The sequence below is a fragment of the Magallana gigas genome, chromosome 2, assembly GCF_963853765.1.
Source record: "Magallana gigas chromosome 2, xbMagGiga1.1, whole genome shotgun sequence".
NCBI lineage: Eukaryota > Metazoa > Mollusca > Bivalvia > Ostreida > Ostreidae > Magallana > Magallana gigas.
The window spans coordinates 39563172-39586005 of NC_088854.1; the positions used below are offsets into that span (position 1 = coordinate 39563172).

The 22834-nt window shown below is 34.1% G+C and overlaps 5 protein-coding genes across 5 annotated transcripts; 1 reads left to right on the forward strand and 4 right to left on the reverse strand.

Moving 5' to 3' along the window:
- Window positions 1-599: 599 nt before the first annotated feature.
- Window positions 600-3811, reverse strand: LOC117681121 (uncharacterized). Its single transcript, XM_066073753.1, has 4 exons — window positions 3696-3811; window positions 1643-1913; window positions 1402-1466; window positions 600-988 (listed from the first exon to the last, which is right to left on the reverse strand). Exons 1-4 carry the CDS (start codon window positions 3753-3755, stop codon window positions 770-772), a joined length of 615 nt encoding a protein of 204 aa, XP_065929825.1. The 5' UTR covers window positions 3756-3811; the 3' UTR covers window positions 600-769.
- Window positions 3812-6862: 3051 nt separating this feature from the next.
- On the reverse strand, window positions 6863-9585 carry LOC117681221 (transforming growth factor-beta-induced protein ig-h3). The gene is made up of 5 exons (XM_066076529.1): window positions 9359-9585; window positions 8475-8695; window positions 8077-8374; window positions 7534-7644; window positions 6863-7041 (listed from the first exon to the last, which is right to left on the reverse strand). Exons 1-5 carry the CDS (start codon window positions 9507-9509, stop codon window positions 6899-6901), a joined length of 924 nt encoding a protein of 307 aa, XP_065932601.1. The 5' UTR covers window positions 9510-9585; the 3' UTR covers window positions 6863-6898.
- Window positions 9586-10639: 1054 nt separating this feature from the next.
- On the forward strand, window positions 10640-13501 carry LOC105329034 (transforming growth factor-beta-induced protein ig-h3). The gene is made up of 6 exons (XM_011430166.4): window positions 10640-10831; window positions 11742-11962; window positions 12429-12618; window positions 12755-12853; window positions 12967-13080; window positions 13371-13501. The coding sequence occupies exons 1-6, from the start codon at window positions 10669-10671 to the stop codon at window positions 13493-13495; spliced, it is 912 nt and encodes a 303-aa protein (XP_011428468.3). The 5' UTR covers window positions 10640-10668; the 3' UTR covers window positions 13496-13501.
- Window positions 13502-14805: 1304 nt separating this feature from the next.
- Window positions 14806-17337, reverse strand: LOC105329036 (periostin). The gene is made up of 6 exons (XM_011430167.4): window positions 17103-17337; window positions 16694-16908; window positions 15795-15984; window positions 15536-15631; window positions 15334-15447; window positions 14806-14919 (listed from the first exon to the last, which is right to left on the reverse strand). Exons 1-6 carry the CDS (start codon window positions 17257-17259, stop codon window positions 14822-14824), a joined length of 870 nt encoding a protein of 289 aa, XP_011428469.2. The 5' UTR covers window positions 17260-17337; the 3' UTR covers window positions 14806-14821.
- Window positions 17338-18261: 924 nt separating this feature from the next.
- Window positions 18262-22813, reverse strand: LOC117681111 (heat shock 70 kDa protein 12B). The gene is made up of 4 exons (XM_034444299.2): window positions 22490-22813; window positions 21406-21627; window positions 20528-20675; window positions 18262-19668 (listed from the first exon to the last, which is right to left on the reverse strand). The coding sequence occupies exons 1-4, from the start codon at window positions 22811-22813 to the stop codon at window positions 18611-18613; spliced, it is 1752 nt and encodes a 583-aa protein (XP_034300190.2). The 3' UTR covers window positions 18262-18610.
- Between the last annotated feature and the right edge of the window lie 21 nt (window positions 22814-22834).

A 22834-nucleotide genomic window follows, 5' to 3' on the forward strand; every position in this document is an offset into this window, starting at 1 on the left:
CATACATTGCATAAATATAGAACTTGTGGACAAAACAGGTATTCATTCAATCATCTGTCTTTTGTTCGTTACTAACCCTTGTCTCGCAAATCCATCAATTAGAGCTGCAAATTTCTTTGTTGTATTTTGCATATAACTCAATAATATGGGATGTTCAAATAGATAATCGACCAAAAACTTTGGTAAAAAGATTGGTTTCACTAATCCCAACGCTTGTGTATCGTGTGCAATGTTCTGTGATTTTCTCTCAGTCTTGCTCATGAGTGTATTTACATCGACATGAACACAACACACCCAAATGCGAGAGGGAAAATCGGTCGGGAGTTATATTCGCCATTTTTATTCGATGACTGCATATTGATTCATGAACCCAATCTCTTAGCATGTAAACTAATTGGAAAACATCTCTTATTAGATCTATAAGATTTGTCTATACCCATTTTCATACATAATAATTTGAATTATTGACTAAGCCTCATAATTCGTTTGACAATTATTCAATTATTTATCTATTGCGATTTTGAAAAGAGCGACAAAGTACATTGCAAATTGTGCCTTACATTTTAAAATTGAAAATATTTGAAAACACAATCTTCTTTTTTTTTTTTTTATATTAACATCTTTGTAACAAAAAAATTGAATTTACAAATGAATACATGTGCAAGATAAATACAAATCTATGTTATTATGAAGTTGTTTTTCATTAAGATTCGCATGAGTATTTTCAATGTCAGTAAAAGAAATCTAATATGATTGTGCCGCAATATAATCACCAGCATCCCGTCTGTAAAGTTTTGTGAAATGGCAAATTTTGGGTATTTAGTCCCAAACTTTCAGCGTAACTAATGGCGGAAGCCTCGTCTTCGGTGGAAATGGTTGGTGTTCGCGACAGGATGTGGATACAGTAGTTAGTAAACAGACCCAGAAACGAGCTGCAGTCATACTCTACTGCCACAGTGTCTGTTAGGTACACTATCGTGTAGTCGGCCTGAAAAATGGTTTAAATTGGAGGATAAAATTAATAGTTCGTGTTAAGACCTTTATCTTGATTGATCGGGGCCTAAATTGTCCTGGTGTTTTCGTTTTGAATCAACATTTTAGCTTTTTGTGAAATTGCTTTTGATACCTTAATTTAATGCTAAATACGTACTTAAAAAGCTTTTATGATTTCTTGAGTGCTAAATCGTACATACATGTATATAATTACTAGTTTATCATAACAATAGCGTTTACACCAAGAATTTCTGTATTTGCAAAATTAGATGACTATGAAGAATAGAATGCGTTCATGGTTTTATAATGCAATTCATAAATTTGACAGTCTGTGTTCTACTATTACCTTTAAACATTTGATCGAGAGTTTTAACTGATTAATTACGGGTAACTCAAACTTCAACGTACCTTAGGGGCTCCTGGGAAAAATCCTTCTTTCCAATGACCAGCAGGACTCTCACTTGATAAGGTCCCTATAAAAATTGATTTGTCATCAGTCTATAAACTTTGTTCTTTCTTTTTTTTAAATTTCTTTTGACAGATGAAAAATTGGATAGAATTGACTTCAAGCGCATTCTTTCGCTACTTCAGCTAAATTTTACAATAGTGTATAACAAAAGTGTTGTCCAATTGTGTTTACAACACCTACCAGTTGCATTCATGAAATCCCCACTTGGTGCAAGTTTCCTACAACTGTTGATAGCCGTTGAGTCGCCGTTGGTTGCTGAGGTCACAGGCTGTATGTCGATGGTGGTACACACACAGTCTTTCTCGAAGTAAGCCCCGCCGGCCGTCTGGGCCTTGGAGACTTCGTACCAGAGTCCATTGTACCGATCGTTCCGGAAACCTGCCGCTACTGGAGGGGCTTTGCAAGAACTGCTGCCCACTATGAACGCCTGGCTAATATCCAGCAGAAATATCTATAAAAAGGTGAATAATATTTCGTTTTCAGAGAATTTTTTATTTCAAGTTTATACATGCTATTTAAGGTAATTAACGTAGCTCGCGGGTTTGCTGACGTCACAATAGGATTCGACGTAAAGAATTGACCGTCATAGCAAACTCATACATTTCTTTTAGAAATAACAAATGATCTTTAGAAACATAAAATGAAATATTTTAAAAAGATAAATTGCAGTTTATACAAACATTTATAACTATCAAGTGCTAAAAATTTAAAGATGACATACATTGTCGCATTGAGTTCTATAAGGTATGAGTGTGCGTTGGAACTCTTTAATCTAATTTATGTTTAAACAAGTACATTGTAAATAAGTTGAACCGTATGCATCAACTTCGCTCGTTTCACAATTATGAATTCTGTATTTTCAAATACCGATCTAACTATTAAAATTATTTTGGCTTTAGCTAGTTATCGAATGCGATAACAAACTTATTTATATGTCAATACTTGTATGGTAATTATTTTTGCATTGAATGCATGACTGACTCATTGAAAAGAAAAGTATAGCCATGTTTCTTCTCTTCACAACCTTACATTTATTTTCTTTATGCATTCGAAAACATTCATAATAATGTTAATTAGGTTTGCATGTTCTAATATGTGTTAATCAGCTAGTCTGGTCAACCAGCGCATTTTCATATTTGGTTCTCAGACGAAAGTAATTGATGACGTCGGGCTAACGTCGTGATAAAAATATAGGATTTTGTGAAATCTTTTAAATCTTTAAAGTTGTTTTACGAAAAATTGGCCGAGAACACATATTGATTTTTTTTTATGAATTGATTCAAAATTATCTCTTCTGTTATTGTGTTCAGTAAAATTAAGTTCTTCTAGATCGTTTAAAAGTTTGGAGCATAGTTTTGAAATGCGGTTTTCAACTAAGATATGCATTTTACTATATATTTCATTGAAATGGCGTTGCTTGATTTTATCAGCGACACTGTGTTTGAATCACGATAACATTATTACTACGCAGACGAATCTCAAATAAATTTTAGAAATAAATCTCTGAAACCTATCGATCACGCGGACAAATTTTCAGGGTAGGTTTTCTCGCAAGCAGTAAACCCGCGAGCTCACGTAATCACATGTGCATGTACATAGTAAATACCGTATATTCGGGTTTTTTTCGCGTGTCATAAAATTTGCAAAAAGGGGGGGGGGGGGGTGTAGCATTTTTAATTTGCGTTGGTCATTTTTGGCGATTACAAAAGTTTCTTAGAGAAAATTATACAGGATATAATTTCTGTGTATTAGATATTTTGCGATTCAAAACCAGATCATCGCGAAAATTTTCGGATATACTGTAATAGCTTGCAATATATTATACGGGTTTTTTTTTCACCGGGGTTTTATAATATGGTTAATGTTCTTTTTTTATTAAAGTTCTACAAAATCCACAACAAGTACATGTATATGTCTTTGTCAATGGGCTATTAATTATGATATTGTGGTTTTATCATTTTCCTCTTTACAAAATATTTTCAAAGATTTTGTCGTCGAGTCGATCCCCGAAATCAATTGGTCATCGAAAAATTAGTCACTTAGTCGGCGTAATGGACTATCATCTACGAGTTTAACTTTTCATCAAATAAAATTGATGTGTTTAGTGTATTTAACAATTCTTCGAAATTCGATTTATAAAACCATGTTATTACACAGATGTCGATTGATAAATTTGTTCGAAAATGATCGTACCAAGTAAAAAATGGTTTTGCTTTCGATAACAAAAACTTACTTGAACAAGAACTGTTGCCTTCATTTTTGAAATAATTACACTAAAGTCAGCACTGAACATCGACTTATATTAAGACCACACCTCACATGTTTGGTCACGTTGGCGGACTGTTCTTATCTTAGTTATATAAACAAACTTTACAAATAACAACGTGCAATGAAGCTTTCAGTAGTAGTTTTTGCAGCTTTGGAACAGATAAATTCGATAACAATTGATTTCATACTAATAATTTTATTTATTTCATATAACTTTTTGTAAGTTTTTACTTTTTATAAGTTTTTACTTTTAACTTTTTATAAGTTAAAAAGCAATGCATGTCAAAAACCAAAACTTTTAAACTTAAACACATACAAACCCACTGTGCCCAATGGTGTTTTATTTTAGTTTCAATTTTTAAATCAAATACACAACAATATAGAAATGTCTCTTACCGAATGCATTTTTATCATATTCAAACAATAACATTGATTATCTAAAAATAGACAGGTTATATTTTAAAATTAATAAAATTATACTCGAATCATGCAGTGCACTTTATTCATTATACTATGAAGATTTTGCATATGAGGAAGTTTCGCAGTCAGTTGTTTTCTTTGATACTTCAAATCTATAAACAATACCAAATTTAAAAATTGTCATCTGAGAGAGAGAGAGAGAGAGAGAGAGAGAGAGATAAAGGTACTATTCTGTTTTTTTTTAATGAAATCTTACGTATGAATTGCGCATGGATTTTGGAAGTACAATTCAAGAAAATAGTTTAAATGAAAAATTCAGATTAAATTCAATGCCCAAATTAGCCAATCAAGATATAGATGACATGTCATGATTCGAAAGCGGATTGGTCAATGCAGGGATGCATATAATTTCGGTTAATATACGTGTATTCATAAAATGCCATGATTTAGGTTACAAATATTTGGAAACAACAGCATTTATGTACCATTCTGTCAATTCAAGTAGTGTGAAATGTAGGCGAGCACTTTAGACTTTTGATGCGACATTTGATAATCTAACCACATTTTACATACATGTAACACTGCAATCACGGCGCTAAATGTGCAGAATTCTAACATTAAATCCGATATATTTTTTTCCAATGGTTTTTAAGGTCAATATCTAGTAAATGAAAGGTGCCTATAGGTTTATAAAATTTAAGATATAAATTCTTTCAATGATGCTTCATAACAATAGCTTTGTTTTACAGGGTGTACGGGGCTTAAAGTGTTGGTAAACACGATGAAAAATCATGTTTTAAACTGTCATTTTCAATGGAAAGTGAAGGAAATAAGGAACAAATTTCGGAGTTTTGTCCATTTTTGACCAATAAAATATGTCTAGAATGCCTACAGTCTCTCCAAAAACGAAAATAAACAAGCTCTTGACCTCCTCTTTAAAATAATGTCAAATTGAATATAGGTATCGGGATCCTTTTTTCATAATTTAACATAGGATCTCAAGAAATTGTTTAATTTTTACATAATTCCATTCAAGCCTTAAGTACGGGAAAACGATTCTTTAAATCAATTATGACGTCATAATGGTTCTAGCACCAAAAAGACACTCTGGAATCATATACTATATCTTGACCTTATAAACATTGGGTTCCAAATTCTATTCTTAAGACTGATAATAATCCGCAGCAAATACATATTACATCATTTATAGAATACATTGATCATTCGTAAACTCTAAAATCATTTTTTTTTTGTCTTTACAAAAATGTAGTTATTATTCTTACTTCTTATTCAATACTCGCAACTTATTTATGTTAATTCTTAATAATTCAAGCGTGTCGAAGTTCAGTGTCATGTTGTAAATTTGAATTTACTGGGTGGGTGTAATTACAAAATTTACATAATTATGACAAAGTTAAATATCAATTTTATAATCATTTTAAAGCAATTAGTATACCTTTAATTTTATAGAACTTGAAGTGGGTATAAAATGATGTTTATCTTTTTTCTTTTGTACATTCTCTTATGTAGGATTTCTCTTGCATAATAAAAGATATACTTATTGCTAGAAAATGATTATAATATCAATATTTAATACAAATACTAATAAAATGTTTAAAACAAATGATTTGATATGAAAATGAATAGTGAAAATTGTATGTAAGTGGCTTTAAAATTTTTGACTTTACTGGATGGATGTAAATAAAAAATTTACAACATGACATCAGCATAAAAAATGAAGTGTTTGGACCCGTCTATTTTGCAATTTTGTATAATTCTTATATAACATATAACTTATATAACATTCAAGTACTTTTACATTGGTTGTAAATAATGTCTACGAAAACAGTTTATTAAATAAAATTGATTGCTTTTGTCCTCATGGCCAGTGAATACTAATGAAACCTTAAACGAGGTTTAATTAAAGCTTCTTTTTTTTCAAAATTTACTACACAATTTCCATTCATGTCCCTTTCCATCTCTATTCATCATATTATTCTTATTCAATTCCTTGCAAGGTGTATAGGGTGAATTAGCTTCAGGTCTGTGGCTCCCGGTCTGAAAAAAATTCGGATGGACAATCCTTAAGCTACAGTTCTGTAGGAGTTGAAAAGTTGCGCTAGTTTTAGACTGATTAATCTTATTTCTGAACATATTCATTATAAATTTTTGATTCCAAAAAATTTCCTCAGACATTTTATTGCTTATATCGTCACTTGACCTGCCTCTGATGTTCTTTTAAACAGCATCACCAGCCCAGTAAAGTCACATGTATGTAGTGTGGTTTGTTTACATGTGAAAATGGTGACTTTCGAATTGCACGTGGATTTAACACGCTTCCTTTTTCCAAGATCGGTTATTGTGTTTTAGAGAAAGTCTGAGGCAATTTGCAAATAGTGCGACGATATAAGAAGTAAATGGTCTAAAAGCATTAATGGTACTAATTATTTCAACAGAATTTGCGCAAAAACAGGACTAATCAGCCCAAAACTAGCGCAATTTTTATGCGCCGTTAATAGCAACTTTTTAACACGTACGGAACTGTAGCTCCCAGGTCATTCTTCCGAATTTGTTAGACCAGAAGCTACAGACCTGCAACTAAATATGAATGTACGTTCTTATTGCTCTAGCTTTTTGGTATATTTAGCAATGACAGATCCAAGTTTTATTGAATAACTTTGCATGTATTAAGATATAACAAGAAATAAGATGCTTGTTGTTCCTAAAAATATTTAATATAATTTCATTCTATCCAACAATTCCGCCGATCCCGGTGGGTGAGAGAGTGGAGGGAATGAGAACGTGAGAAATGATGTGTACGACTCCATCCTCAGCCTCGATGTCGGCTTGTACTACAGAAGCCACGTTGTTCAGGAGGGTGTTGTTATTTGCTGCAAAAAAATTTAAGATAGTACCTGATACTATTATCTGCACAGCCCTATTTATACAGCACAGCATTCCTGTACTCTTTTTTAAATAAAGGGTTATGTGAAGTTATCAACCTTTTAAATCTCAAATGCAAGATGTAAATCTCATTTTCTTTTAAATACGTGTATTGTACAGTCAGTCTCGCGATTTCATCCACTAAAATAGGGCATTTTATGGGTAAAATTACATTATAATTACAAATGTACATTACTGTCTTCATTAGTCTGAAGTTATGTAAAGAACACTTTAAAATGTAATGTAATGAACCAATAATTGCAGTTTATTCTTTTTAACTTTACGTTTATCAACCTTTCTGCACAAAAGAGATAGATCTTTGGTGTCCTGTGTACAAAGCAATTTTAAGCAATAATATTTTAGGGCAATGGGAGACAAGAAGTCATTGATTCAGAAAATAATAATTATTTTTTTCATGTTCATGTACAAATTATACTCACAATCTTGAGAGAGGTTAATGTAATGTCCCCTGTACATGGTGCTCAAACGACCAGGTCCGACGATGCTCTTGGCGTGCAGGGTGCCCGGATGAACATGATAATCGACCAAGTCTGTAAACATCACGATTCTTAAACTTACTCAAGATTTTTGGTTTTAAAAAAAAACTAATTTAAATGTATTTTCAAACCTCATCGACATACATAGTTATATAACAACAGTCCAAAATAAGGATTATATTTCTTCGAGTTTATGCATTTAAAAAAGCAGGAGAAAGATTTTTTTCTAAAGTACTAGTATCAAACACCAGAATTACTTTTTACCACATTTATTTAAAAAACATTTGGCAAACCACATTTGATAGAAAAAAATAATAATAAACGGAATGAATAAGTTCTAAACTGTCTTTTGAAGTTCGGAAATGTTAATTCGGTTTTGTTTTCTGGTTTTTTGTTTTGTTTTTGCTTGTTTGGTTTTTTTTTGTTACTTTTTTGTTTTGCCTTTCTGGTTCAAACACCAAAGTTTCACTTATAGTTTTAACTTACGTCGTGCATTTATGCGATTGTTCTTAATCTGGGTCAAAAATCCTTGATCCATAGAAGCAAGAGCTTGGTTGGTGGGTACAAACATCGTGTAGCGGTTACCGGTGGTTCTGTTAAAGACCTGTGTAAGGCCAGCAGCCTTGACGAAATCCATGAAGCTGTTGATGTTGTAATCGGGGTTCAGCAAGATATCGTCGATGGTCCCCTCTGGCATGTTCAGGACTTCATCGATAAGATAGAGAACACCATTGGAAGCTTGCAACTCGGATATTACGACTTTGGCTTGGTTAAAATAAGTACTCTACAAAAGCAAAAAAAAAGAACGTATATACACGTACTAATAAAGCAATATCATTTTTGGTTGTGGTCATTCTTGCAAAGCTGACCTAAAATAACCGTACCTGACCACCCATGCTATTTCTGACGTAAACTCGAATGGAGTGTCCATTCAAACTAGAAATCACTTCATGGTTTAGAAGATCCCATTCAAAGATCTCGCCCTTCATCACGTGGTATTTCAGTACTTCCTGTAGTTTAGCATTGTCTGCCTTCAATGCTTGCAGATCGCTGTCGGGTATTTTACCAAAAGCGGCATCGGAGGGAGCGAGTAACGTGAATGGTCCTGCAAAGTATTTTGAAATGATCATTACTATAGTTTCATCAATATTCGTGGATTTAACGAAAATAACAGTTTCAAAAATAGGTAAATTCGTGGACAATGATTCTCTTCATACAATGAGTAATGAAAAATGTGGCCCATATTGTGGATCAACGCAACAGCGAAATCCACGAATATTGGTAATCAACCAATGTTGATGAGACCACTTAATTACGGCAGCAAGAGCAACTTACTCTCGCCACGGTTTGGTATGATAAAGTACCCATTATTCTACTTGCGCTCAGCTCAAGTGAGCATCACACTCATAATAAAATCATTGAAAATTATAATTGACGTTATTGTTTTTCATACCTAAATTGTAATTATTTCGTCAAACCTTGTGCATTCAATAATACGACAAAAGTCATAATACATAAAAAGGGCATTTGAATAAAACGAATGGTTGGACATGATTATAGGATTCATACTCTATTATTTTGTCAACTAGGGACACTACTTTTACATTGTACAAAATAGTGAGATAGATATAACAGAATGTAAGACGAAATTCAGGCGCAAATATGTCCATACACACATTCATTCACTTTCACACCCTTTCATCGTAAGAAGGGTTATGAGAGGTTCTTAGGGTACTTTTGAATGAATCAATAAAAATTCATTTCCTACCTTGACTGGGATCTTTCAGGATGTCGGCTAGGCCAGCGCTGTTGAGGAGGGCGACCAACTTGGTGGCATTGTTTGCTGCGGCTAGGTCCACAAGATTGGGGTATGCTGAGGAAACAGCGATACAGACGGACAAAACGACGAACAGCCTCATGGCGCTAAGGTGCACTTTTAGTGGGAAGGTTCGCTAGCAGGATCAAACCGACTCTTATCTGGCACGACTATGATAAGGCCCAACCGAGAACTTCCACCATGCGAGATGACCTCTGTGTCTAAATCTAAGTACTTATGACGCAAGTTCGTAAGGTTGTCCACCTGGCGTACAAACGACGAACGGAAGAACTCTTATACATGTATTTACAATTATGTATCGAATATATTAGGAAACGTTTCAAAAGCTTTAAGGGATTATCAATTTCATTTTTGTTGTGCTAGCGTTACAAACGTTCTAAACGATGGTTTGATGTCGTATCTTTATAGAAGCAAGGGTCATACTCCTTATATAAATTGTACCTTAAAATTTGTCCTCGTCCGTCTAGATAGCTCACAATTTGGATTTGGTTTTCACGTGGAAATAGTGGATTTTTTCAAAGTTGTGAAAAAAAATTATAATTTGATTCAATAGGGTATAATAAAATGAATTTAAAAAACAAACTTGAGTTAAAATTTTCTTTAAAAATGCAAAGATTTGTCGTTAAGATATCTAGTTGGGTGCATTCAGTCGGCAAATATATATAAAAAAAACAACAATTTATTATTGACATTAAAAGGATAAAAATATTCTTTAATTTTTTTTTCAAAATTCATTTCTTGGCCGTGTAAGGTAAATAAAAAGATTGAATATAATGTAAACTTTAATATCGTAAGAAATATTAATGCAAAATATTCGTAGATGTTTTATATTTAGCTGCGTTCTTTAACCTTAAAGATAAAGGGACGTTTCAAAGGTGAAATCATGGTATTCGTTTGAACCTTGAGATATTGCATTGATAGAAAGCACAAGATCAGATTTTGGAACTTACTTGGCATTTTAACTTATTGAGATAGTTAACGGTACATAAGAACAAAAAATGAAATCATTTATTGAAATCAAAAACATATAATTAAAGAGCATTATTAATTTGTGGTATTGGTAGTAAAAATGTCTACTTAAATCTTAAGGCACGATAGTACTGATAGCGCATGAAGCCTTATTGCATGTTTTATTACAAGGTTCGTTATCAGCATATATATCTATCACGTGACAAACAGCCTATCGTGTTCCCTTTCTCTTTGCGAGAATCTCCTACTTCAAGTCTGCCGTTCTCTGTGAGATGAACTACCTTTTCATTTTCCCTCTCTTGGGACTGGCCCTGGGCCAGGGCTCACCCACAAGCCTGGGTAACCTGGTGGAGACCCTAAAAACCAGTTCCCTCCAGTCCATCCTAGTAGATCTGATTGATGCTGCCGGGCTTACTGAGGCCCTGTCACAAGGAGGTGAGAGGGTTTTTTTTTCAAATATATCTTTATAATCAACTTTAGACTTCTCTTTCATATATATATTACATGAACTATGGAATCGTTTTTATTCGCATGTGTTCATGAAAGTTTCCTGGTTCGTGGGGACGTTATTTCGTTATTAGCAAGTTCGAGATGATTTTGATTAAATTAAATATTAAACAAATGCTTGTAAATTCTGGGCAAGAGTTACCCTCGAAAGCCGCGAAGATTTTTAAAGTTAATGAATTATAATGAAAAGGAGGGTATTAAATGGAATACAAAAATTATGAAATAGAACAAGAAGTAGTAAGACATGCAAGCGTTGAACGTTCGGCTGGAACTTTTCTTACGCACTGTAACATACAGTATCACAACAAGAAAACGGCATATACGGCATTTAGACATTCAATATTATAAGCATTCTAAACCAATACATGTATTTGTTTTTAAAAAAGGAGAAAAGGTAAAAACCGAAAAGTTTTAATAAAACTCCTCAAAAATCACAAAAATAGATACAGTCGCTCGTGTGACGTCTGCTTCTATTTTCCAAATATTTATCAATGTGAACGCTAAAACTTTCTTTTATTGTATTTAAAGATTGTATTTCAAGTTACAATCTAAGGCAGTACTGAATAAAAAAAACTTTAAAACAGGAGGGATGCCATTTATAGATATGACTCTCAATATTAGAATAGTCAGACACTTAACAAGAATGTATCTGTTATCTACATGGAACCGGTTCTCTCCGGTTATTTGTAAAACAGATTTTGTGAACTCTAGACCTAAAGTATCAGATCTAGAACGGAAGTGAAAATAAATATTACCCTACGGACACAGCTAAGAGTAAACTTATCATCAATTCTTAGTAAAAAATCACGTTTTTAAATTTAAAGATTTCATCGTTCAGGTCCCTTCACTATTTTTGCTCCTGACAACCACGCCTTTAACCTACTCGGCAATGCGACCTTGACCAGTCTGAAGGCCGATCCCGAAAAATTGACCCAGATCCTGCAGTACCACGTGGTCAGTGGTTTGTACCATGTGAAACCTGACCTACTTGTCAACGAACTGCAGTTGGACAGTCTGAAAGGGGACAAACTGCGAGTCAATTACTATTATGCCGCACATGTAAGTAATTAGGCGACATTTAAAATTACTTACATTGCTTTTAAACTTCAATAAATTACCATGTATTTGTTTCTATGATATCCTTTAATACGACAAATCAATTTTAATTGATTGATTAAATTATGTGAATGATGGTATATCTGTTTATTTTGTCTTATTCGAGTAAATAATTTTCGAAAGTCATCACATTATGTTTCGTTTACTATAGCGTTTAAAGGACGCATAAACAAGTAACAAGTTAGTGATATTACAATACCGTATACTGCAATTACTCTACTGGCATATCCTATGATATATTTAGGTCTTGTCAAGTGCACTTAGTCTATATACTGCCTATAATATCGTGCCGGTGTCTTTCAAGTCACCACAAGTTTTGAATACCACGTCCGATAAAGAGCAATAAATGGAAGCATATTTCTCTAGAATATGCCGGAGTTGAGATTGTTTGGTTTCTTTGTTTTTGCAGCATGCACTTACTGTGGAGGGAGCACGTATCACGTATCCTGACAAAATGGCGTCCAACGGAATAATTCACCGTATTGAGAAAGTTCTCATGCCACCAGTTGGAACCATTGTGGACGTTTTGACTAAAGATGGTTCCTTCAATACTCTTCTTGCCGCTGCTAATGCGGCTGGTCTTGTCGAGGCATTAAAAGGTAAAGCTTATGATAAATGAAACTGCCTTTATAAACTGCAAAACTCTCTTAACTTTCAAGTAATTGAAGGCATTTTCAATTATTGTTATTTTCTTAAATTCACGAGTCTCAGTTATTTTGATGTTTGTCTGTTTAGATGGCCCAATCACTTTAATGGCCCCAACTGACGATGCATTTAACAGACTTGGTAATGAAACCGTAGCCAAGCTTCTACAGAATCCAACGCTTTTGGGAGGTAAGTTTACAACCCAGATGCCTTTGTCCATTGCTGGCGAACTCTCTTCTTCTTCTTCTTCTTCTTTTTCTTGTGATAAAGACATTTTGCAAACAATGTTGTTTTTTCTTCAGATGTGCTGAAATACCACATTTTACATGGAACTCTGTACTCCAGAGGAATGCATTCTGGATCCTTCCACACCCTTGAGGAGACCGACAGACTCAGAATCTACGAGTCTTTCTTTGGTTTGTTTAATCTACGTTTCACTAAAAAGTATCGGAGAAAAAATAACATTCTAACAGAATGAATCTTCTATAAACGAAAGAGTATTAATCTACTTAATAAACTTAATTTTGATGATATTGAAGATTTATATTAGGCCCTAATGTCTCTGAAAAGTTTAACGAATGAGAACTTTAAATCAGCAATATATTTGACAATATTATATATGTTAATATTTTTTGTATGCATTCTGCAATGATGAATTTTGCAAAATTACATTTGTTTCAAATTGATTATTGTATACATCCCACAGGAACGGTGTTGGTTGATGGACACCGCGTGACTCAGCCCGACATTAGCGCCACCAACGGCGTCGTTCACAAACTCAACTATGTCCTTATTCCTGCTTCCCTTAGTACTCAAATTAAAAACCTTTAAACTGTACGGTTGATTTTTGGTTTTCTGTGGGGTTCAAATTAGATTTATACTGAACAATTCTCTTTGAAATGTTGTTTTATGCATTGACAATCACAATGGTTTACAATCACATGCCGTGTAGTTGTATAATAATGATGGGGTCAATTTATCGATAATTTTACAAATAGAAAAACAAAGACAGAATAGGTTCCTATTAATAACATAAATATTTGTTCACGGTTATACTATCTGATATTCTGACACCTCTAGATTGATTGTTTGAGCTGCTTAAGTGGTTCGGTTCTAGTTGATTGTCCACTCTATAAAAATACGAAAATGAAATGAACTGGTTGATATATTGATGAATTGATGTATTGGTTGATAAAAAAACCTTAATATCATGCAAATTTTCAAATGAATGTCGTAAAGTTGTATGTTGCCAAGTAATTGAAAACGTGTACATGTAATGTTATTCAATATCCCAGTGATGTTTGGAAATCACAAAGAATTCATTTAAAAAATACTAAGATTTTCCAATAGCATGACAGTGCTTTCAAACGAAGAATACAGACCACAAAGTTCTAAACGAAATATGTAAAAATCAAACCAATATAGAACTTGGACATTACGTAAACATAGTAATCTCGTTGTGTCAGTAGCAATTTGACACGAAAGGGGCTCTCTGGTATATAGGTCTAGAAGTACTGCGGTACATAAAAGATTAATTTGTAATCAGTGGGTTTTGCCATTAGATTCCCAAAATTTATACATGTGCGTTTCAAAACGACAATCGAATTCCTTGAACAAATCGATCACATTCTGATCATTATTTTTTACAACTTAAGTGAAGATGAATACTCTCACTTAGTGTAACTATCTGTTGAAGGTGGTCGAGAAAAAGAATCTTCCATGTCACTTTTTCACAAAAATATTATGCTCGTGATTAGGGAAAGGAGTTTTTACACAAAGGGTGAATGTTAACAGATACCATCTGAAGTCAGATGTTTTCTGCTGTGTCAAGATTCGCCTGAGTTAGAAATCTTGCCTTTCGAATACTTCAAAAAACTATCTGATAACACGTTATAAAGGTTTTTTCCTCAATATTTTTGTTTTTCTGGTTTAACGACTAAAAAGAAAAAGAAAACATGAGCAACACCGGTATTAGAACAGTCCTGTTAACTTATCACAATTGAACTGTTATGACACAGAAGCTTTGCATAATCGAATAAAAAGTTGACATCATAGCTTCCTCTCTCTCTCTCTCTCTCTCTCTCTCTCTCTCTCTCTCTCCATCTGAATAAATTGTTGGCGTGTACAAACAAAGCAAAAACTGAGAGAAAAATGTTTTTATTTTGGAGGAGCAAGTACGTCATCAATCACATGTAGGCATCCATTGGACAAGGGAACATCGGCCTCTATGACTTGTGCTGTCTTTACGTAGACACCTGAAAATTTTCACATAAAATGATCAATGAACTTACGACAAAAATTAACTCTTTTGACAAACATGTACGCATGGATGATACTGTGATAATGGTTAATATTTACGCTGGTGGTCAAGTACGGGTTTTTTTCTGTAGTCTAACAAAACGCGTTTTTGAGTACCCAAACGCGCTTGGGTATTTTACGTGGTTTTAATTTTACGGCGTAACTAGTGTTAATTTCCCCCAACGAGTAAATTATCAATTTTACAGTATACAATTATTTTTGTTCAGCGATATCAAGTGATATTCATCATATTGATTTCAAACCGGACTAGCATGTAAGTTTCTTTATTCAATTCAAAAATGTCTAAGTCTTAATTTTTCATCTATTTTTTTTTCCGCATTAGTGGTATGGAAATTTTAAGAAGTTTTTACCTGATCCTTGCACACTGATAGTAAGGTTTGTTCCAGCCAGAGTGGGAAGTGACATGCCATCTGTCAATCCAGCGGAAAACCACACCCCTGGTACCACGTGGTACATTAAAACTTCTGTTGAATCAAATCATATTAATAAAAACCTTGCTTAGTTTATTAACCAAAATTAAGATGAATAATTCAATTGAAAATCAATACATACTTTTGAAGTAAGTGTCATCAGCAGCAATAGTAGGCAAGTTTGCCAAAATTTGAGCAAATGCATCATCTCGTGGAGCAAATAATGTGTAAGTCCCAACTGTAAATACAGTGTATTTCTAGATAATTGTTCCCAACACAAACTATTTGGTCATTTTCGTCAAAGAGGCACAATGCAAAAGTGCAACCCCCCCCCCCCATCTCTTTCTCTTCTCTCTCTCTATCTCTCTCTCTGTATTTTAATGCATATTATTTATGTTTACATTCTAAGGCATTTTCAAATCCTTCCAGCACAAGAGCAGCGTACAGGTCGGCAAAATTGGTCTCGTGGGTCCCGAGATATTCCGAGATTGACACGTCAGAGGGCATCAGCACCGAGTCGATGGTGTGAATCACACCGTTCAGGACAATTTTGTCTCCGGACTCTATGTTCACACCTTGAATCACGTATTTCTATAAACAAAAATGGCATGAAGACTATAAATAATCGGAACTCATAGTACAATACAAAGTTTAATTCACATAATTAGTTATTTCTAGAGACTCGGGCATTACATGTATAGTATCACACTATTAGTCAACCTTACTCTTTGAACCATCTAACACCGAGCAACAGGAAGTGAAAAAAATCTTCTACATAGAACCCATCATTCAAATTGTTTATTTAAACTCTTTTCTGCAAATTTTTGAAAGGAAATGTACCCCCAGTCCTTAATGTGTGTTTTCAAAGGATCAACTATAATAGGTAAATTTAATGTGGTTCAATGAGGTGTCCCAACATAATTCCAACCTAATCCTTTAGGTGACCCTTTATGATATGTACAATGCAACTGCGCGGAATATACAAGATATTAAATATGTTACAATTTCCAATAAAGATCGAACTAAAGTAACGAAGTTTCATGTCGTGTTGCTATGATCATGCTTCCACTTTTCGCAATAAAGAAGAGCATAGACTGACTATTAAATATGTACAGAAAACTTGATACATCTAATAGTATAAGAATAAAATAACTTTTATTCTTGTGAGTATTTCGCAAATTAAAGTACATTGAATTTGATGAAAGTGTTATATTAACCAATAAAAAAAAAGTCAAACCAATGCATACTCATTATGATTAAAAAAAATTCATACTGTGAAAATACTGAATCAGATCCCAACCTGATTTGCATATCGATGAGCTGTGAGGTTCTTTCCAGACAGCGAGGTAAATTCCGTTCCATCTTGAATCATGGGAGAAATAATGATTCCATTGGTCACGTGGAACTTGAGGGTGTCTGCTAGAGCTTGTGGATCGGTGCTCAGTTGGTCCAGGACACTCTGTGGAAGCTTGGCAAAGGCAGCATCAGTCGGCGCAAAGATTGTCAAAGGTGTTGCTTGGCGACAAAAGAACGGCCTTATCAGTATATAGAATGGTCTTTTACTTTATCAATACATGTATGTGTATATATACTTATTGTTTTTACTGTTTTATGTAAAAAAGTTCAAGAAAATATTTTTTTAAAAGAACAAGATTTGATACTAGTACACTAGTAGTTTTAATAATCAAAATAAAAATTGAAATGAATACCTGACGTCGCCAAAGTTCCTGCTAGACCGGACTCCTTCAAGAGTTTAACCAGTGTGGTAAAGTTACCGTTGTGTTGCAAGTAGGAAAAAACATTTTCTACTTGGCCATGAGCGACGAACGCTTGCAGGGACAAAATAGTTACCAAGAAAAATAGCATGGTGACGATCCAGAGGAGTCCTAGTTTGTACAGTGTATGTTGTGGTAAAGATAACAACGGTCTCGGCACCGTTTAATCTCCTACACAAGACACGATCTATATATGTGTGTACCTGCTTTGGACAATATGCTGTCTAGTTTCATAATATTTAATCCCCCAGTTCAAACTTTTATAATTTAGAGCATAGAAATATAACACAATATTACTTTAGAATGAGTAATGTTTGCTTTTCCGCATGGCATTCAAAGACAGGGAGCAAAAATTTACCAACATAGTTATGGTACATGTATTTCATTACAAGTGACAGTACGGTGTTAATAAACAAAGATGAACGATTATTCCCGTATAGAATTAATCTTGTTTCGGTAACTGCAAATTGATTTTTGTAGGGCAAACATGTTATTTTTTTAAAAAATATTACATCTATAATACTAACGCTGTTAATTCAAATATTGCCGTTACATCATAATTCACAAAATTTTATGTCATGCAAAGGAGCGCTGCGGTTATCGTGAAGAGGTTTATCAAATGTACCGTTGTTTTATCAGTATAGTTTAATATATAAATATATTGTGTGTTAGCTGCAGGACTGTAGCTCCCAGTCTGAAAAAAATTCGGATGGACGATGAACAATTTATCATTCCTGCAAATCATGGTTATGGTTGCTTTATGAAATAAATGAATTGACATTTATGTATGATTGTAGTGCATTCGCCCCCCCCCCCCCTTCCTTCAGTGTCAATAAATGTTGGATTTCATAATAAATCACGCTTAATGTCAAATTAATAAATACTGCTTTGGCAACTTGAGTATCAACCTTTACATTTATTAGTTGCAACTTCTAAAATTCAGCAAATTGAAATATATTCAAGCAACTTATGTTTATGACTGTAATTCCAATCATATGGTAACGTACATTGTATAAGATACGTGTATAGCTTATGGTGTCGTTTGGCAGAGATTTGGTCTCTACGCGTAAAAACATAAACAGGAAAAAGTTGTTGAAAATGTAGTTTTATAAAAAAAAAAATGTATAATTATAATTTTGTATAATAAAAAGAGTCAAAGGTTTCTTTCTATTGAGAGCAGTGTAAATTATGATATGATATCATTATCATGTAATCATAATAATTTATATGTAACATGCTCTATATACTAGGTTTAAAGTGTTTATTTTCTAATATCATCGATTTTGAAATTTATATTTAGAAAAAAAATTAGTAGACTAAGTAAACTTTGCTTTCAATAGAAATGTACAGTACATATACGTGTATTACAGAAGAATATATTTATCTACGAATCTAGAAGGTATTCAAATATTGCAAATATCGAACGGGTTCCATGCACATCATTATAAAATATCAAACGTGAAATCTATGGCCTTGTTAGTTGATAAATCTCGAGCAGTCACCCTCAACTCAGTTTCTCCGAAATAAAGTGTCTCCTCCACCTCAACGTTCGCCGGATCATGATTCAACAGTGGTACTTCCAGGGTTCCCAGAATCTCACAACCAGGTTCGTCGATATATTTTGGATCCTTGTCATCCGAGATGTACACAGAGCAATGAAGCATACTCCCCTTTTCAAACAGCGGGCGAAAGATTTGAGGTTTGGACAAACCAACAGGGATCTTTTCTCCTTTTCGCACAATTGGGAAGAAAACATCCTTACAACGAGATTTACCATCGATTTCGTATTTTTTGGAAAGTGGATGCAGTGTAGGTTTGAATTCGGGCCAGGTTTGTATCCCATATGTATACATTGCTACTCTTCTGGAAATGGCCTTTGGATCGTGACCGAAATAAACAGCACCTTTTACAACTGCTAGTCCTGCGTCGATCGGAATTATAACCTTCTTGCCCGTACATTTTTCTATGATTGCCTGTTGAACTAATTTGCATTCAGAAAAGCCTCCAACCATTAATATGGCTTTTGTATCACTTATTTTAGCGTCTTTTAATAGTTTTTCTATATGTTCTACAATGCTCTCAATCGTTTCCTTAAAGAAGATTTGTTTGAAATAATTAACTGTCCATTTTAGTTTTCCTGCTTCATACTGAACAACACCTTTGTAAGGTGATACCTCTATTGCTGCTTGGCAATTTTTTACTTTTCTATTGTTTTTACAAAACTGGACAAAAGATAAAGGGATTCGTATCGATACGTTTCCGGTTTTTTCAGGCGTGATGCTTCGTTTTGTCACTTCAAATTGTCTATGAATGTCCAAAAAGTCGTACATGTACTTCTCTTTGTACTTAACCATTGACTCTGGACCGCTTATATCCTCAAGGAAACCTATGAAGCGGTCATCTACCGATTTTCCTCCCCACGGCCCTCCACTTGCGGGGACGATTTCCTCTAGGGTGTGGTCTTCACATTGTTGATGTACTGTAATATCTGCTGTCCCCCCTATACGATAGAAATTAATAAGACTTTGTTACTTAAAAATTCCAATTAAAATATATAATTTTTTTTAAAATTATGATGATCATTTATGGGAATGGGATGGGGCTAAAATTCCACTGTTTCAAATTCTCTTTTATGCAGGTTTTTACCAAACAGGACGGAAAAATTACATCTTTTGGATTAGAATCCATTCATTCCTTGCGTTATTATTTACAGTCTAAGATTTAACACATTCAAACACATCAATGTGATGACTTCCGTCCTTTCAACGCAGATTCCAGCAATGGTCGGGAGGTGGATGTTGTTTATAAATACAAGCCGCAGCTCGGTGTCAAAATTGAACGTGACGCAATTGAAAAAATTTAATGATGAAATTGCGGATGGAGAACTTTTTTTAAAATAAATAAGATAAACCGACACATCCATATCTTTCTCTAAGAATTTAAATGCATGTACCTCTATCTCAAGCTATGTATTGCGACATGGTGACCCATCGTAAACTTGCCTCTTACATATCTCCCCATTGTTTGCTATGCCACCCCATTAAGGAAATCAACTTTACACTAGTATGTACCAAGTTATTGTTTCCATAACTCAAAATATGCTATGATCAACTCGCCAAAATGCAAATTTATCCCAAACAAATTTCGTTTTTCATTAAAACCTCTAGGTAAATTATTTTACGATTATCAAATATTTTGTTGAAACAAATTCTTTTTGAAATTGATCAATTTAGCGGACCCAATATTTGGAATAGAAATATATTTTTTATAAAATGGATGTCATGAACGCCATCATTACACACTACAAGTTTTTTTTCCGCTTGTCGGAATGACCCTAGATGTTGCAATTAAACATTCACCTCCAAGGTCCACCACCATGTACTTTTCGCCCACACCCAGTTGTCCCAACACAGACGAGTTTTGCTCATTGTCTTTGGTTAGATGCTGGCAGTAAATGGAAGCAGCCTCGGGTTCCAATGCAATAATAAGCCGCTCCTTTATTCCAGCCTATTGAATAGATTTTTAGTTCGGCCATTTGTTACATTTATCAATGGTCAACATCATGAAATGTCTTTAAAAATAAAGTAAATAATGCCAAAAGTTAATGATGCAACAAATAGACTAATCCACACTTTACAAAAGTTATGTCCTCTGGCCGCCATCTTTGGGAAAAAACCCATGGATTTCTCCCAGTAGCCCTTGTAGTTTTGAGGTCTGTAACTCTGTCATTTGACGTTAAAAGTCCGTTGCGTTTCCGTTGTGTATTTTTATTGCCCCAGGGTGGGACAGCCCAAACATCGAAATTCAAAGAAATTCCATCAAAGGACGCCCAAATATCTAGTAGCATAAAGAACGGGAAAGTTAATTTTTATTTCTCTTTTGGTATTTGGTTTGATCCAGCAAAGGGAAAAAACTTTTGCAAAGTGTGGATTGGACTATAATTAAGATAAGTCGAGCTTACTTTGTTTTGATTTTTGGGGGTTGTTTTTTTTTGGTGGGGGTGTTTCGTTTTTAATTTTTTTTCTCAAATACAAACGTAACCTTTCAAATAAAATTTTAACGCAAAAAATGTGCGCTCAATCTTTGTTTAATTGTATAAACGCTTGCATCCCATAGTAAAGGATCAAAATTTGTCTTGTGTTTTATACATAATTTTTTATTTTTCAAAGTTTGGTTATACATCATGATATCGTTATAAAATGGTTTATTTGATTCTGATACTTATAGATTCACGTACCTCTTTGGCTGCCTCTCTCATAAATCGTTTGGCACGTTCCCCCCATATAGCAGGCACCGTCAAAACATAGTCTATTTCATCTTTTGTTATCCGTGGAAAGCTCTTATTAATCTCCGTTAACAAATGATTCTTTAGATACCGAATGCAGTGAGCGAATACCACAGAAGCCGGAAGTTTCTTTTTTTCTAGTTCGTCGGTACAAAGAATGTCTTTCTTGACACCCTGTTGTCAAAGACAAGAAAGAAATTTTAATTTTCCTGTATCTTATAAGTGAATTGTTATTAACATTAATAGTATTATTACTTTTGTTGTTGCTAATCTTTATAGCTTATACTCAGTATTTGTACACTATTATAATAATAGCTAATGGCATATTCAATTTAATTTTCACAAGCCAAAAAAAGAACTTCTCAAAATCTGACATGAAAATCATATTCCGTGAAAGGGGGGGGGGGGGGGTGCTTAGTGTACACATTTCACTGTTAATTTCCTTCCTTTTACTTTCACTTTAAATTCTTTAATGCTCCCCAAAAAAGTAAAGAGTGGAAGGGGGACTCCATAATAATTCATTCTTTTATTAAAAAAAAAAAAGTTAGCTGCTAGAAAACGTAACTTTACCCAATATTAGAATCATTTTAACAAGAACTTGGACTTATAATTAACGAGTATCTATTTCTTGCGTCAAAACAACTTAAAAATGACGCTGGTTTCAAGCGAAAAATTGCGTTGTTTTAGCTCAAAAGCCAGACAAATCTTGTTGATTTCAAAGAGACATGGGTGAGTGGCCAGCAATAAAATAGACATGCAGAACAACGTCATATTTCTTTTTGACACAACCAGACAACTCCTCATCTGTCCAAGCTCTTGTTGCAATGGTTCCAAGTAATGCATAATTAAGGTACAAATTAAAAAGCTGCAACCACGGATTTTTTTCGATCTGCATTAGCCGGCTGACATTTATATTTATTTATGTAAATTCCCATCCCACCTCCTAAAGCAGAGAGAGAGAGAGAGAGAGAGAGAGAGAGAGAGAGAGAGCAGCAAAAATGAAAGTACATGCATGTATATCGTTACAAATACTTACCAAGTCTTGGTGTAGAATCATCTTAAATCGTTGAAAGTAGTAATATTCCTCATGTACTTTTTTGGCGGTCAACTTGGAGTATTGGTCTTCGGCATCGTAGCCAAAAGCCACAAACTCTTGGTTCGAATCTAACAATAAGACTGTCGGGTTTTTATACGACGGAGCACTTCCTCCATACCAGGTATATGTGTACGGTTTTTTCCAATCTTGTGTGAGAGAAAAGGCATAACCGGAGTACATCGTCCCGAAGTCGATTGCAGCGACGACCAGGGCCTTACTTTTACTGGGTATTTTCTCTTCTTTCTCTTCTTTAGGAGTTGCCATCTTCGGATTATAGTAAACAAT

Bases quoted from the DNA above. Each gene is read 5' to 3' on its own strand.
- LOC117681111 (XM_034444299.2), bottom strand. From the start codon at position 22,813: ATGGCAACTCCTAAAGAAGAGAAAGAAGAGAAAATACCCAGTAAAAGT. The intron at 21,628-22,489 runs GTAAGTATTTGT...CTTTGACAACAG, and splicing joins TGATTCTACACCAAGACTTG to GGTGTCAAGAAAGACATTCT. The intron at 19,669-20,527 runs GTGAATGTTTAA...TCTATCGTATAG, and splicing joins CATGGTGGTGGACCTTGGAG to GGGGGACAGCAGATATTACA.
- LOC117681121 (XM_066073753.1), bottom strand. From the start codon at position 3,755: ATGTTCAGTGCTGACTTTAGTGTAATTATTTCAAAAATGAAGGCAACA. The intron at 1,914-3,695 runs GTAAGTTTTTGT...ACCTTTTTATAG, and splicing joins AGGCAACAGTTCTTGTTCAA to ATATTTCTGCTGGATATTAG. The intron at 1,467-1,642 runs GTAGGTGTTGTA...CAATTTTTATAG, and splicing joins GGATTTCATGAATGCAACTG to GGACCTTATCAAGTGAGAGT.
- LOC117681221 (XM_066076529.1), bottom strand. From the start codon at position 9,509: ATGAGGCTGTTCGTCGTTTTGTCCGTCTGTATCGCTGTTTCCTCAGCA. The intron at 7,645-8,076 runs GTAAGTTAAAAC...TGATGTTTACAG, and splicing joins CAATCGCATAAATGCACGAC to ACTTGGTCGATTATCATGTT. The intron at 7,042-7,533 runs GTGAGTATAATT...ATTTTTTTGCAG, and splicing joins CATTAACCTCTCTCAAGATT to CAAATAACAACACCCTCCTG.
- LOC105329036 (XM_011430167.4), bottom strand. From the start codon at position 17,259: ATGCTATTTTTCTTGGTAACTATTTTGTCCCTGCAAGCGTTCGTCGCT. The intron at 15,985-16,693 runs GTTGGGATCTGA...TTTTGTTTATAG, and splicing joins CTCATCGATATGCAAATCAG to AAATACGTGATTCAAGGTGT. The intron at 14,920-15,333 runs GTAAAAACTTCT...GAAAATTTTCAG, and splicing joins TATCAGTGTGCAAGGATCAG to GTGTCTACGTAAAGACAGCA.
- LOC105329034 (XM_011430166.4), top strand. From the start codon at position 10,669: ATGAACTACCTTTTCATTTTCCCTCTCTTGGGACTGGCCCTGGGCCAG. The intron at 12,619-12,754 runs GTAAAGCTTATG...TTGTCTGTTTAG, and splicing joins TCTTGTCGAGGCATTAAAAG to ATGGCCCAATCACTTTAATG. The intron at 12,854-12,966 runs GTAAGTTTACAA...TTTTTTCTTCAG, and splicing joins GAATCCAACGCTTTTGGGAG to ATGTGCTGAAATACCACATT.